This window comes from Staurois parvus, unplaced genomic scaffold, assembly GCF_062004578.1.
Source record: "Staurois parvus isolate SC_StPar_1 unplaced genomic scaffold, SC_StPar_1.0 ptg000089l, whole genome shotgun sequence".
Lineage (NCBI taxonomy): Eukaryota > Metazoa > Chordata > Amphibia > Anura > Ranidae > Staurois > Staurois parvus.
Window position 1 is genome coordinate 994,209 of NW_028317885.1, and position 14,305 is coordinate 1,008,513.

The following is a 14,305-nucleotide window of genomic DNA, read 5'->3' on the forward strand; positions in this document are numbered from 1 at the left end:
AGGGCAAGTGGTTAAAGGTTAATTCCCCTTTTGTAACATGTTACCCCCATATTCAGAGTGTAACATGTTATGAAAGCACTGGCCCCCGCTCCCTGCACATCCCCAGCTTTGTCAGCTAGTGAGGGATCTTCTCCCCGATAGCTGTCAAATTTTTAAAAAATGTGGCCGTGCGGGGCTCCATTTGCCCGGCAGCGTCACTCCTCTGTGAATGAGAAACTACTAGTCCCAGCAGACTTAGCGGCTGTCAGCTTGCAGTTCTCAATGAACTACCACGGCACTGTGGAGCACTGGGGTAGTTCATTCAGTCTTCCTGTCAGTATATCTGCTTGCTTGTACATCCTGTATGGGGCGAGCAGATGTACTGACAGATCTGCAGGAGACCTGCATGGCATCGGTGATCTGCCTATCGCTGGTGCAATGCTTTCCAGGCATCTGCAGCAAAAAATAATTCACATTTTATTACCTGCATATAAAATGTGCAATTTTTATTTCAAAAGGTGAACTTATCCGTGAACTAAAAGGCTTTGGAAGGTGAGAATACCGGCAGCGAGTATTATGGAGTATTTTCATTCTTGTGATTAGAAAGCCTTAAGGTATAACTAAGGATAAACTTTTTTTTTTTGGGTAGAGTGGAGAGGGATTGGAACACCTGTCAGGTTCTTATTGCTGTCTGTGTCCCTGGGAGATTCCCCCTCTCTGTTTGTCCTGTTTGCCATTATCATCGAAGGTAAAAGTCAAAGAAAATCCCACATTTTGTGTTGTCCCAAGAAAAGTAATAGAGGGAAAATCTTCCAATGGGGGACCCCAAAGGATTCCCTTAATTTGCAGGGATCTTCACTTCCTGTTTTGGCTATGGGACAGGAAGTGAAGGTAATCTCCCCAATGGGACACAGATGGCAAAAAATAAAACTGACGGGTGTTATAACCCTCCCTTCCTCTATCCAAAATGAAAAAAAAATGTTGCCTATAGTTCTACTTTATACCCCTTTTAAAATATTGAACTCTGCCGTAGCAGGATCAGTGATGTTCTCGCCCATGCCGTCCCTTCTCCCGCTTGTCTCCCCCCCTGGCGCCAGCATCTCAACTGTGGGCACCCAGCTGTGACACCTTGTGGCTTCACAGCCTGGTGCCCACTGCGCATGCACAAGTTATACTGCGCCTCCCGAATGGTCCGGCAGTCTTCTGGGACCTGTAAAGTGTCCTAGAAGACTGTGAGGGGGGAAGGAGGAGGGCTTGCCAGAACCAGGGATCCGCTCCCCCCAAAAAAGTGCGAAATGTGTCAGTGGAGGGGGTAGGAGGCAGACAAGCAGAGCTGCACTTTTTGGGTGGAGCTCCCTTTAATATATCTCTAAATTATGTTTTTTAAATGCAAGCAGTAGCTGAAATTTGATTTATTATCAATAACAGTCATAGGCTGGGGGAACGGCAAGACCTGTAAGTGTTAACTGCAGCAGAGAAAAATGGGGTTTCTGCCCTGCCAAACAGGACTGTGCTCTGTGGCAGAGCTGTGTAGATCTCAGGACTGGAGGGATAGAAATACAAATCCTCTGTCATATAAGACCTGTATAAATATTTCAGCCATATGTTTGAGGTTAATATTATATAAAGGCTCTTATGTGTGAAATGTATTTATAGATTTTGTTGTTTCTATTTGTGTATTTTTCTCTTGGTTTAAAGTTCCTGCTGGTTTCTCCTTGATCAGTGATGGTCCAGTGAGCTGAGCAGTGTGTGAGATGATTCAGTAGGAAGTTGGGACCATGGGGCAGAAGGAAAAGCCATTTCTCAGGTTACTGGAATACCTGGTGATCATAGGAGCAAGGTAAGCCATGGTTCCTTTTCATGTTTTATCACTAGAGTACTACAGCAGGCATCACTCGGGCAGTTTAGTTCTATAACCAAAACACAGCATACAGTGTCAGCAGCAATCCACTGCCTATCCAGAGCACCTTTTTATTCTTAGTAATTTCAGATCATACACTAGAAGGATAGATGACATTTTGGCAAAAATCAATATTCCATCTCTCTGTTCTCTCCATCCTCTTTGGCTCAGAGACAGCAGCGGGAGCCATTGGCTTCTGCCAATCGCAGCCAGTGAGGAGGAAGCCGGGCCAGGCTGTGCTTTGTGAGTCAATGGACACTCAGAGCTGGCTTGGCAGTGAACCTGCACGAGTGCTCCCATAGCCAGTGGCTTGCTATGAGAACACTTGGCAAAGGGGGAGGAGCCATGACCACCAGCGGGGGACCTGAGGGGAGCGCAGAGCAGGTATGTATGACATGTTTATTATTTTAAAGAAAATGAAATGGATTTAGAATCACTTTAAGTTGCTGTTCTGAGACAATTACAGGGGATTGCAATATCTGTTCTGCTTTTGAAAATGTAAAAGTCAACACATTTTTCAGTTTAAATCCGCTAAATACATTTAAGATGCATCAAAACAAAAGTATTGCAACAAAAACAAAACAAAGAACATTTTGTCCACTATCTGCAATGCTGCTGAGAAGGACCCTTTCTCGCTGTGTGGAGGCAACGGTTGCCTTTCAGAGACCTGATACACCCACTGCTGAGTCAGAGACAGAACTCTCCAATCTGCAAGGTGCATGAGTGTCGCTGATCCCAAAGCTATAGGTCTGTCCTGTGCAGAACAACCGCTGCTTCCACAGAAAGAGCAAGGGTCCTTCTCTGCAAGATGCTGTCAGGGGACAGGCTTTTCTTCTCAGACTGTGACTGCTTACTATAGTAAACACACAGACGATGTATACTTTTTTGTTTTGAGGCCAGCAACTGAAAGTTCTGCCTGGTACACACCACAAGTTTGTTTGTTTTTTCCGTTCAGCCCAGCGGTGATCCTGCCAGTAGGGTTGAATTCAGGATTCTGTGTTGGCCACGTGAGTTATTTCAAACCAAACTCCATAAACGGTGTCATCATGGACCTGCCTTTGTGCACCTGGACTCAATCATTTGGCAGAGTTTAGCCATAAGGTGTATGTACTGTATGATACAGCCAGATAATTTCAGAAACCAGTTCACTGTGGTCTCTGGAAGGCTAAAGTCTGCCCATTTCATGCCACTTGTAGACATACATTATGCCATCCAGCACACTGATACAAGAAATGTAGACTTTTTGGTTGTCAGTGGTTTTTTATAAATGTAACATTTTGATGGGTGTGCATAGACAGACTTGGGTCACTCTCTCCTAGTAGAAAGAGAATTGGGAAGTTGGTTCAGCACATTGTATAGGTACAGCTAAACCTGCATGGTCTCCATTTGCTGATATGCTTGCATCAGGTCTTAGGACCATAGAAATTACAATCTGTTGGCCAGTCTCTGCGTCTTGTCTGGTTTTTAAAGTGGTAATAAAGTCACCATTTTTTCGCCTTTTTAATATATCAAAATCCACAAATAAAACACTCCTCGGTAAATCATTTAATTTACAAATATGAGGAAACACTTATTGCACTGAGGTTATCACCGTTGCTGGCTGCAGATGTTTAGCAGTGCTTCCCCAACTCTCTGACCAGGAAGTGCAAACTGAGCACATCACAAGATGACCCTCTTTGGGACTACATGTCCCAGCATCCAGTTGCCAGTTCTTTATGGTGAATGTAGTTATCATTTTTGCAATGACAGGTCCCTCCAGTCATTAAGTGGAGGTGGGAATCTGTTTTAGTGTTTTGCAATTTACAGCTTCAGATCATGATGCAATTAGTAAGCTAGTAAGGTGAAGAATATAAATATTGCAGTGAATTGTTGCCACATCTACAGATAGGAAGGCCTGGCAAAAAGTTTTTTTTTTCCCTGGAAAAATTGGAAAAAAAGTAGAGCGTGGAATATGCTCTTTTACAAAGATAATTAATATATCTATGGCATGGCATTCAAACTATAGAACATGAAGAAGTTAACCCTACACTCTCCCAATGACACCAACGATGGGGCACAATTCCTTCCAAGGACTCAAAGAACAGGAAAGTAGGTTGGGCGCACGTCAATGATGTTGCAGATAAAACTTTTATTGGAATCTTCAAGAAAAATGCAATACAAACATGACGGCTCCCACAATACACAGAGAGCAGTAAACGCGTTTCACACAGGCATGTGCTTAGTCATCACTTAGTCAGTAATGTCTGTATCAAAACACATTTACTGTTCTCTGTCCATTCAGGGCGCTGTCATGTTTGTATTGCATACCAATAAATGCTTTATCTGCAAAATTGTTGCAGTGCTGCCAACTTACTTTCATGTAAGTTGTTCCCAGTGGCACGACCGATGGGGCGCCGTTGCTCCCAGTGGCACAACCGATGGGGCGCCGTTGCTCCCAGTGGCACGACCGATGGGGCGCCGTTGCTCCCAGTGGCACGACCGATGGGGCGCCGTTGCTCCCAGTGGCACGACCGATGGGGCGCCGTTGCTCCCAGTGGCACGACCGATGGGGCGCCGTTGCTCCCAGTGGCACGACCGATGGGGCGCCGTTGCTCCCAGTGGCACGACCGATGGGGCGCCGTTGCTCCCAGTGGCACGACCGATGGGGCGCCGTTGCTCCCAGTGGCACGACCGATGGGGCGCCGTTGCTCCCAGTGGCACGACCGATGGGGCGCCGTTGCTCCCAGTGGCACGACCGATGGGGCGCCGTTGCTCCCAGTGGCACGACCGATGGGGCGCCGTTGCTCCCAGTGGCACGACCGATGGGGCGCCGTTGCTCCCAGTGGCACCAACACCAGCAAGCGGTCATGCAACACTGTACCCATATACATTTTTTAGCATTTTTTCGAGACAGATAAAACTTTATTTTGGTGGTATTTATTCACCACTGGGATTTTTATTTTTTTTTGCTATATAAATGAAGAAGTCCAAAAATTTTGAAAAAATAATCCAAATTAGTTTATAACCTAGAATTATAATTTTTCAAAATGTTTTTTTAAATTTTTAGTTTTTTTTCTTATATTATTGTTATTTGTTTTTTTTGTTTTTTTTTTAAATACCGTCACCCTAGCAGTACAGTGACACCATGTCACTGTCACTACTTGTGGGGGGCGATGAAGATTTTTTTTTTTACACTGATTGCTTTCACGCCCATAAAGGCTGTAAAAGCAATCATTTCTCCTTCTGTCTGGCTGCATTCTTGCTCCCATTGAGAAATACTGTGTGAGCTGTGATTGGTCACAGCTTGTCACATGATATAAGGCTTTTGTGAATAGCCTTGTACCATGTGCTCTCTGTGATCATTCACAGACTTCACACGTAGTAAGCAATGATGTTAGAAGTGACATCTTGCTTACTACTATTCATTTGATCACTGATTGGCCAATCAGTTTTCACATGATCGGAACCTCAAACAGAGGTCCCGTACAGCAATTGGTGTTCCACTGTGTCCCAGGGAGCGCACCCAGGCTAAAAGTGGCGGGCGCCGTTTATGAACGGGAACCCGCCCCTGCACTGCTTCTGTCTGGCCATTTATATACATGAGCCGGATGGGAAGTGGTTAAAGCATACAAGAGGTGTAGAGCTAGTTGCATTGAAACGGCAGCTGCCGCATAAAACGTGCCCGCAGGCTCTCACCACTCTAAACGATATGGGCATCTAGTGACAATGTAACGATCTTCACATGGTTGGCAGATAAGATGATGGTTTTAATGTCATTGAGCAGACCGTGAAAGCCTCCGAAAACCCCGCCGGGTTACAATAGATGACCCTCTGGTTGTAAAGGCTCAAAGCGGTAGTCTTAGGTAGTGTAGCAGGGGTGGCGTATACCTTACCGCCATGCTTGAATCAGCGTGAGGCGGATCCACACATGACCACCTGTGTAGGTGTGGCCCAGGGACTAGCTGACGCTACCTACGTCAACGCGTTTCGCCCACGTGACTGTGAGCTTTGTCAGGACGTCGGGACATACGTGCTCCCGGCCTTTTAAAGGGAAAGATATCCCGTTCAGCCACTTAAAATGGCCAGGGGTGGTCCCAGTTTAAAGGACAGCACCTCTATGTCTCAGAGAAACCATTACTTTTAAAAGTAATCGGTGGAAATCAATATAAAGCAATTTTAAACATCCACGGTGGTACTATAATTGCATGTTAATTCAATATATTAAACGGGGTCCACTTTTTCTATAGTTATTCATAGAACAGAACCCAATTATCAATGGCACAGACAGTGGTAATTCAAAGAACATTAAAAGGGGGGAAAAATTTCAATTAAAGGGAATAGTGGACCATCATGGCTCTAGAAAGACCTTTAAACTCATTTCATTATTTAACCCGGGGGGTGCCAAAGTTTTTATTTTAAAAATCCAAGTCTTTTCTTTCTTCAATAACTCCATATTAAAGTCACCTCTCTAAAGAAGCATGGCGGTTTGGGACTTCCTAATCTTTTTGCCTATTTTCAGGCGGCTCAGATAGCACGATTATCGTGTACTACGGCCAGGAGTTATGTCCCCCAGTGGGTTGGCATTGAGGCCTTATCTTGCTATCCTTACGCTGTTGGGGCTCTTATGTGGCTTCCCAGTCGCTTGCGTCCTCCTGTTCTGTGTCCTACTTTGTCCTATTCATTAACAGTGTGGGATAGATGGTGAGCTCGCAAACATTTATTCTCCCCACATACTCCACTAGCTCCATTTTTTTGCAATCCCAAGTTTATACCTGGCTTATCACCGTCTGTGTTTCAATGGTGGATAAATAAGGGGTTGCTGCGTACCTGGATGGGCTTTGCCCCCGTTCTCTCCACTGTTTCTTGACAAAATATCAATTGCCTCCTGGGGAATTATTTCATTATTATCAACTTATCTCATTTATTGGTATTAAACTCAAATTAATCACAGAACCTTGCACACTCAGTCCGTTTGAGGTCTCCTGTGGAGCAACTGGGATGATGAGGGGTCGTTTATCCATTGTCTATGCTTCCCTTGTTGACTAAATTGTCTTATATGACTCAATGGGAACAGGATTTGAATAGCTCATTAGACTTGGATACTTGGCGAGATGTAGCCCATTCTTTATCAAAGATCTCGATTAAACGCTACTTCGTTGGTCTCTGGTTCCCAAGCGCCTTTTTCTGACTTTTCTAGTCTTAATCCTTATTTCTTTTCTTTCTCTGAATGGGTCTTTGATACTTTTGGTAAATCTCTATGGCACTTTGGTGCCTATGTTCATTGATAGATGTAAAATTTCCCATCTGGTGGTGATGGTGTCCTTTGTATACAATGTGGTTGACTAGGGATATCTTTTCTATATTTCTCATGTGCTGTTATGTTCTAAGTATATGTTTATATACTCCATCTCACCGTGTTGGTGCATATTGTCTCTATTTCTATGTATACTGTTGTATACCAATCTTTCAGTAAAAATATTGAAGTATAAAATCACCTCTCTAACTTGAGGGCAAAGAAGCCTTTCACTTTCAGACTTTTTTGTTTGGTGAGTCCATTTCCCAGAGCTCAGTTCCCTGCCTATGTGGCTGAATACGTGTGTTCCCGATATATGAGACTCTGGATGGAAATGACTCATCAACTTTCCACATTTTAAGATGGAGGGTAGTTGTATAGCGATTAATTTGTTACTGTGTGTGGCCCGGGTCATTTTAAGGTGATAACGTTATACCTCATTTTAATATGAATGGAGGATCTGTTGGCCTAATAGGTCTATTATATTTTTGTGAATTTAATAAAGCTGTTGGTTCTCTTTCAAAACCTCTTTCTTTAGGGGGTCTTCTGGATCCCCCAATATCTTTTTCTCTCTGTTGTATAATCAAAAAAGTGTGCTGTCCGTTTAAAGTTGTGTGAAACGTATGCAAATCACCAATTATAAATAATAGTAGAAATTGACAAACTGAAAAAAGCACTTGTAGCATTTAAAAGCAACTCAAAAGGTTCATGTGATCTATATGGAATCCACGTAGTGAAGAAAGTGCTCAGTGTTGATAAACCTCCACTTCAAAAAAGTGCTCCAGTGCTGGAAAAGTGCTCCTCAAAGGGAAAGAGAATGGCCTCTTACCAGATAAAGTGGATCTCAAATGATAGAGATGGAATAAGCTGATCACTCATTACCCTCCCTGGCGGTCAAACTAATCAATATTTTTGAATGTCAAAGTGGTACATTGTTTTGCATGGAAATATTTTGTTTTTTTTTATTGTAGGCTTGTAATTCTTAGGAATAACTCACTAAAATCTGTCCAAACAAAAGTCTAGTAAACATCCCGGGTATGATAAAGTTTGAAATCCGAAATCATAAATTATAATATAAATAATTATAAAAAATAATAATATAATAATAATACATTTAATTCAATAATGTAGTCAAACTAAAAACACTGAAATTTGAAATAGAACACCAAGTTCGCACATCACTGAGCTGAGAATTGTTTTCAGTGTCTGATGATGAATCTCCCAATGAATCATCATTGCTCAATTCTGCAAGTGGCTCTAATTCACTATAACTGTTCTCTAGCTGGTCTAAAACCGCTTTTGCCCTAAAGGGACGCTTTTTGGATGCCATGGACGTTCTCAAGTTTCCAGGCAGAAAGAACGGTAAAAGTGCAGGCAGGGCGCAAGACAAAGCACTAGGGACAAAATGTAGGTGAAATGGTTTGATACAGTAATGTAATACTAACAGATTATAATGTATTGTGTGTGTGATATATTTTTACTTTTTTTAATCTCCTGCCAGTTCCGCTTCCTGCGTACCGATGCTCGTGGGGAACGGAACCCGGAAGATTGATGCTGGCGGCATCGGCCAGAGGACACAGTGGGAGGACATTGTGGGATCGCAGGACAAGGTAAGGATCGGGGGATCGCAGGAGAAACACTACAATGTAATCCCGAGTGTGGCTCGGGGTTACCGCTTTTGGTACTGTAAATGAACCCCGAGCCACACTCGGGATTACCGCCAGGGAGGTTAAGCAGGCATATGTGAAGTGCAAATAGGGAGAAGCTGCATAGTGCAGTAAGTACAACAATCTTTTTATGTTAAATGTAATGCACTTACAGATAAACGGGAATAAACTTCTTCGTATACACAAACCGGTCACGATGTCAGCCGACACGCCAGTGCACGATGACGTCTCACCAAGACTCCTCCTGATGCGTTTCTGCAAAACCGGCGTGCTCTGTTGCTTGGTTTCAAGTGATCGGAGCCCCTTAGGAATCCATTACAGGTCAACATACACATCCAGGGGGGGTTGGCAGATCAACTCCATTTCAATCTTATCATACGTAGTAAAATGTAATTCAGATATTTTCACTTTAAGAATGTTTGTTCAATTTTCCAGTCATTAGTGGATCAAACTAATGTTCATTTTTGACCACAGTGGCAAGAAAATTCAAAGGAGCTGGATGGAAAGTTTTTCCCAAATGAACAAATTTGCAACAGTGTATGTGGTTTTCATTTGGGAAATAACATTTGTTTCAAAATCAAATGTTAAAATCAAATTCAATTTTCGAACGACATTCATCAAACCATCAAATGTACTGAGAAATTTGGAATGACTGTTCATATGTACGTTCGTTCAATAATCTAATAGTGACATTGGCTGGCCCCCTCCTCAATTGATATTGGACCGACTTCTGCAGGTGTGACATTTTATACCAGGTGTGTGGCTCCACTCCTCCCCCTGGGGGAGTTCATGTGCATCTCCCATTCTTTTTGATGAGACCTCTCGGGTGAACCAGAGGTTGTTGATGTGGGGTTTTTTTAATTGTTTGAAGACATGTTTTGGGCTTTGTTCCTTTCCCCCATTTCTGTTTACATCTGGTCAGGAAGGAATAAGACGTAAAAAGGAAAAAGCAAGATATTGTCAAGACAGTGTTGGATCATTGTGGTCTCTGTTTTGTTTGACTACCATTTCTGTTATTCTGTTTATTACGGGATCTGCATATCCACATTGTTCTTTTTATGTGTAATCCTACTGTTGCAGTAATGTCATTCTGGATTCTGTAAGTACTGTTCCATTTTCTCTATTATATTGACAATAAAAGTTGTCTGGATTAAAAAAAAAAAAAAAAGGAAAAATCAAATAGTGTATGGCCAGCTTCTGACAGCAGTCACAGTCTGTTTGCTTAGGCTTGGTTCTCATATATATTGGCATTTGATGCTTTCTCCAGTGCTTTTTGCAGTTTTGCTTTGCGTTTTTCTCAACGCGTGTTTGACGCATTTTGCATTTTGTTCAGCTTTTTGGTAAAGTTAATTTTTGTTGTTGCTGGGCAGAATAAACATGCAAAATGCGGCAAAAATGCACTACTGTGCGCTTCAGCAGCTTCTCCATTGAAGTCTATTGTAGCAAAAATGCTGCTTTTTACTTTGAAAAAGTCTGTGACACTTTCTGAAATGCAGCAGCTCAAAAAAGCATAGATGTGAACATGTTCCATAGGAAACCATTAGAGATGAGCGAATTATTCAAAAATTCGGTTTGTCTGCTTCGCCGAATTCGCCGAATAAATTCGCTTCGAGCCGAATATATTCGCTGCGAATTTAACTTATAAAAAGGGTGTTTCTAGGCTTCAGAGAGCCTTTATATTAGTGCAGAACACTGTACCTTTAATTTAAATGCCCTTGGAGTCTGCTGGGGAAGAGAAATAATACTGTCAGTCAGTATGACATGCAGATGAGTGCCGTCGATCTTAGAATCACCGCACACTTCACTCATTTGGGCAGTCACGGGGCCAAAACCAGAGTGTGGAGCCACAGTGTGGCGGTGGAGGCAGCAGCAATGGGAGGCCATACAGCACCCTATGACAAAATGGAACCCACCAGCAGTGTGAGGAGACCTGAAAGTGGCACATGGCAGAAAGTCAGTTTATTTTGCACAATCGGTCAATTGCAGCTTGCCGTTGGCTGGAAACTGTACGTTTATGTCACTGGAATGCACTAATCACCCAAAAAATATTACCGCCACCCGGCGTGTAAATGGATCTAACTCTTTGAATGTACAATAGTGGTTGTGAAGCAGAAAGTCAGTTTATTGTACACAATCGGTCAATTGCAGCTTGCCGTTGGCTGGAAACTGTACGTTTATGTCACTGGAATGCACTAATCACCCAAAAAATATTACCGCCAGCTGGCGTGTAAATGGATCTAACTCTTTGAACGTACAATAGTGGTTGTGAAGCAGAAAGTCAGTTTATTTAGCACAATCGGTCAATTGCAGCTTGCCGTTGGCTGGAAACTGTACGTTTATGTCACTGGAATGCACTAATCACCCAAAAAATATTACCGCCAGCTGGCGTGTAAATGGATCTAACTCTTTGAACGTACAATAGTGGTTGTGAAGCAGAAAGTCAGTTTATTGTACACAATCGGTCAATTGCAGCTTGCCGTTGGCTGGAAACTGTACGTTTGTGTCACTGGAATGCATTAATCACCCAAAAAATATTACCGCCAGCCGGCGTGTAAATGGATTTAACTCTTTGAACGTACAATAGTGGTTGTGAAGCAGAAAGTCAGTTTATTTTGCACAATCGGCAAACTGCAGCACCAATTGTGCACGACAGCCACCAAAAAAAAAAAAGGGTGTATGTCACTTTAAATTTTCGATTCTTTGATAGCTGTGGCCCTAAGTAACGATTCTGTGTCCCTGAGTAACGATTCTGTGGCCCTGAGTAACGATTCTGTGGCCCTAAAGTCTCTGTGGCCCTAACTCTGTCCCTTAATACACACAGGTCTGGAAGCTAATGGAGAATTCTAAGATGGCCGCGATTTATAGCTCCACCATTACACAGTGCTGGCTGGCTGCTGATTGGCTAATGCGATCACATGTCATGAATGCATTATGGGTCAGCGCGCCTTGTCTGCGCGCCTTCCCAGAGATCCCCGCCCCATCTTCTCTGTCCATTTTCTCCGTCGCCACACATGTCGCCGCCATTTTTGGGAAACTTCGATTCGTGCATCCGAAGTTTGCTAATCTTCGGCTTCGTCGCGAATAGAATTTTTCCAAATCTTCGGAACGAATTCCACTTCGTCATGTTCGATTCGCTCATCTCTAGAAACCATGTTAAATGGATTATAGTGCGTTTCTGCAAAAAGCGCTAAAGATCACATTAGTGTGAACGGAGCCTTAATGTGCAGTTGGTAAATGGACTACATTTTCGCAGACAGAATTTTTCCTTTGCACATGACAATTTTTATTGTTTGCACACCACACCCTAAAGTTGGCCATACACTAAACAATCTAATTGTACAATCTCCTGAGTGACCAAACTATGTAAGTCTTAAGTTCACACCTATGCATTTTCTACTGCATTTTGCAGAAATGCACAGCCATCTATTTAAAGCGGAGTTTCACCCAAAAGGGGAAGTTACGCTTTTATGCTTTGTCATTCCCCCCCACTCCCCATTAAGAATTGGCACCATGGGGGAGAGGGTACCCAAATTTGTCAGGTACCCGCTCCCACTACCGCTGTGATCGCCTAGGCAATCGGAAGTGGGAAGTGGAAGTTGTCCTCCCTCCCCATATTCTTCTGGGACACGTGACAGGTCCCAGAAGACTACGGGACCATTCACAAAGTGCAGCGCTACTCACGCATGCACAGCGGGCACCTGGCTGTGAAGCCGCAAGCCACAGCCGGGTGCCCACACTGAAGATGTGCCAGGGAGAGAAGCCGGCCGGTGAGACCCGCGGTGGTGAGGACACCGCTGGACCGAGGGACAGGTAAGTTACTGTATTTTAAAAGTCAGCAGCTACAGTTTTTGTAGCTGCTGACTTTTCTTTTTCTTTTTTTGTCAGCTGGAACTCCGCTTTAACATGATTTCCTAGGGGACAGGTTCACATCTCACGTTTTCACCCGGTGTGATTTTTGGAGAGGGTCAGGGACTTCTTTAAATACAAAATGCATTTTTGGTTTTATAGACTTCAGTGGAGACACTGCAGAAAAGCATGTAGTGTGTTTTTGTTGCGTTTTTGATGCATTTTAATCTGCCCAGCAAAAAGTTAGAAAGAAAAATGTAAAACGTAAAACGCATCAAAAACGGCAAAAACGCACGTGCGACTGGAGACACTCCTTCTGAGACCGGAGCATAATAAATTGGTCTCTAGCTATTACTCCGCACTGATTCTGATAGATCGTAGACAATGCCATAGAACTAGGGAAAGATGGTATGCTCTTGTCCCAGATCTGACAGCTCAAAGATGGTCAGAAGTGCTTCGGTCATATGTGACTGCACCGTCAGGACCTTCCATCTGCCCCTCTACAGCATGAAGATCTGGAGATGCCGACCATTACCCACGACCAACCCTGAGAGCCCCATAACAGAGCACTTTGATTGGCTATGCCACTAAGATTATTTAAGATTGGTAGGAGGGACTCTGCAACATTATTAACAGAATAATTTTTTGTGAGCCACCAGGAGTTAACTTACTCTATTATTAGTGTTAATTGTGTGCTTAAGTGAATATTTATTAAATATTAGATCGCTAGGCACTAATTACACCCTCTCTAGGTGTATGAATATATACTCTGCATTCTAATACTGTACCGCGCTCCAATATTATCAACCTTTTGTGATTGACCTTTTTTGATTGTGTGAATTTCTTAATATACCACCTATAATCCAATCATTACTTACATCTATGGTACTTAAATATGCAATTAACTTATAAATGTGAATAGAAAATTATATGTGATTATAACAAATAATAAAAAATTAGTGAAAAATTGGAATGTCAATTATATGTGAATAAAATTTATAAAATTAATAAAAAATGGGAATGTCAATTATTTTCTTTGAATTTGAGATGGTGTTGTTGTTCAATTTAGTTAATGTGATGAGTCTGTGTTCACAGCTTGAATCTCTCCCTCCTGTCTCCTCTCCTCTCTCCTTAGCAGAGCCTTCCCAATTGTGCTTTCTTCACTGGCTGCTTTGTTTATTCCTCCATATACGGAACATGCAGAGAAGGGAAAAGAAACATAGTGTCTTATCCGGGATATAAGTGATTTATTGCTCTTTGATCTCCCACTCACATTGTGTAAATGTAAATATTGCTTTGCATACAATGTATCCAGATCATGCTTCAGACAGCCTGGCTGGTGTGTTTGTTTTCAGTAAATATACTCGCTGGTCCTCTGTGGATGCGTGATAACCGCGTCACCGCCCCTCCCCTACGCGTTACGCTACAGGGACTCGTAGCTTCCTCTGGGGGATGTGGATTTTTCTGCAACATGCAACTCTGCAACATGTTATAAATGTTCAATGACTTAGCCTGGGTTCACATATATGCGGTGCGGTATATCGCATGTGATTCGTACAGGTACCGCACCGCATTCCTGTGCAAATCACATGCGATTTGTGTGTGGTGCGATTGGAGCCATACATTATGCATGGCTCCAAT

The 14,305-nt window shown here is 42.9% G+C and overlaps 2 protein-coding genes across 16 annotated transcripts in view; one reads left to right on the forward strand and one right to left on the reverse strand.

Annotated features, from left to right (window-relative positions):
• LOC149468331 (uncharacterized) overlaps positions 1–14,263 on the forward strand; it is a 654,932-nt gene extending 640,669 nt beyond the window's left edge. For 8 of the 15 annotated variants that reach the window (XM_089670290.1, XM_089670291.1, XM_089670293.1 and 5 more), the window contains 3 exons: positions 1,678–1,819; positions 8,653–8,761; positions 8,973–14,263. In XM_089670290.1, coding sequence (XP_089526416.1) covers positions 1,758–1,819; positions 8,653–8,761; positions 8,973–9,260 — 459 coding nt within the window. In that variant the 5' untranslated portion in view covers positions 1,678–1,757 and the 3' untranslated portion in view covers positions 9,261–14,263. The remainder of the gene's footprint in view (positions 1–1,677; positions 1,820–8,652; positions 8,762–8,972) is intronic. The other 7 variants (XM_089670299.1, XM_089670300.1, XM_089670301.1 and 4 more) reach the window with 1 other exon arrangement.
• BLOC1S6 (biogenesis of lysosomal organelles complex 1 subunit 6) overlaps positions 1–14,305 on the reverse strand; it is an 86,138-nt gene that overhangs the window by 27,584 nt on the left and 44,249 nt on the right. The window lies entirely within an intron of this gene.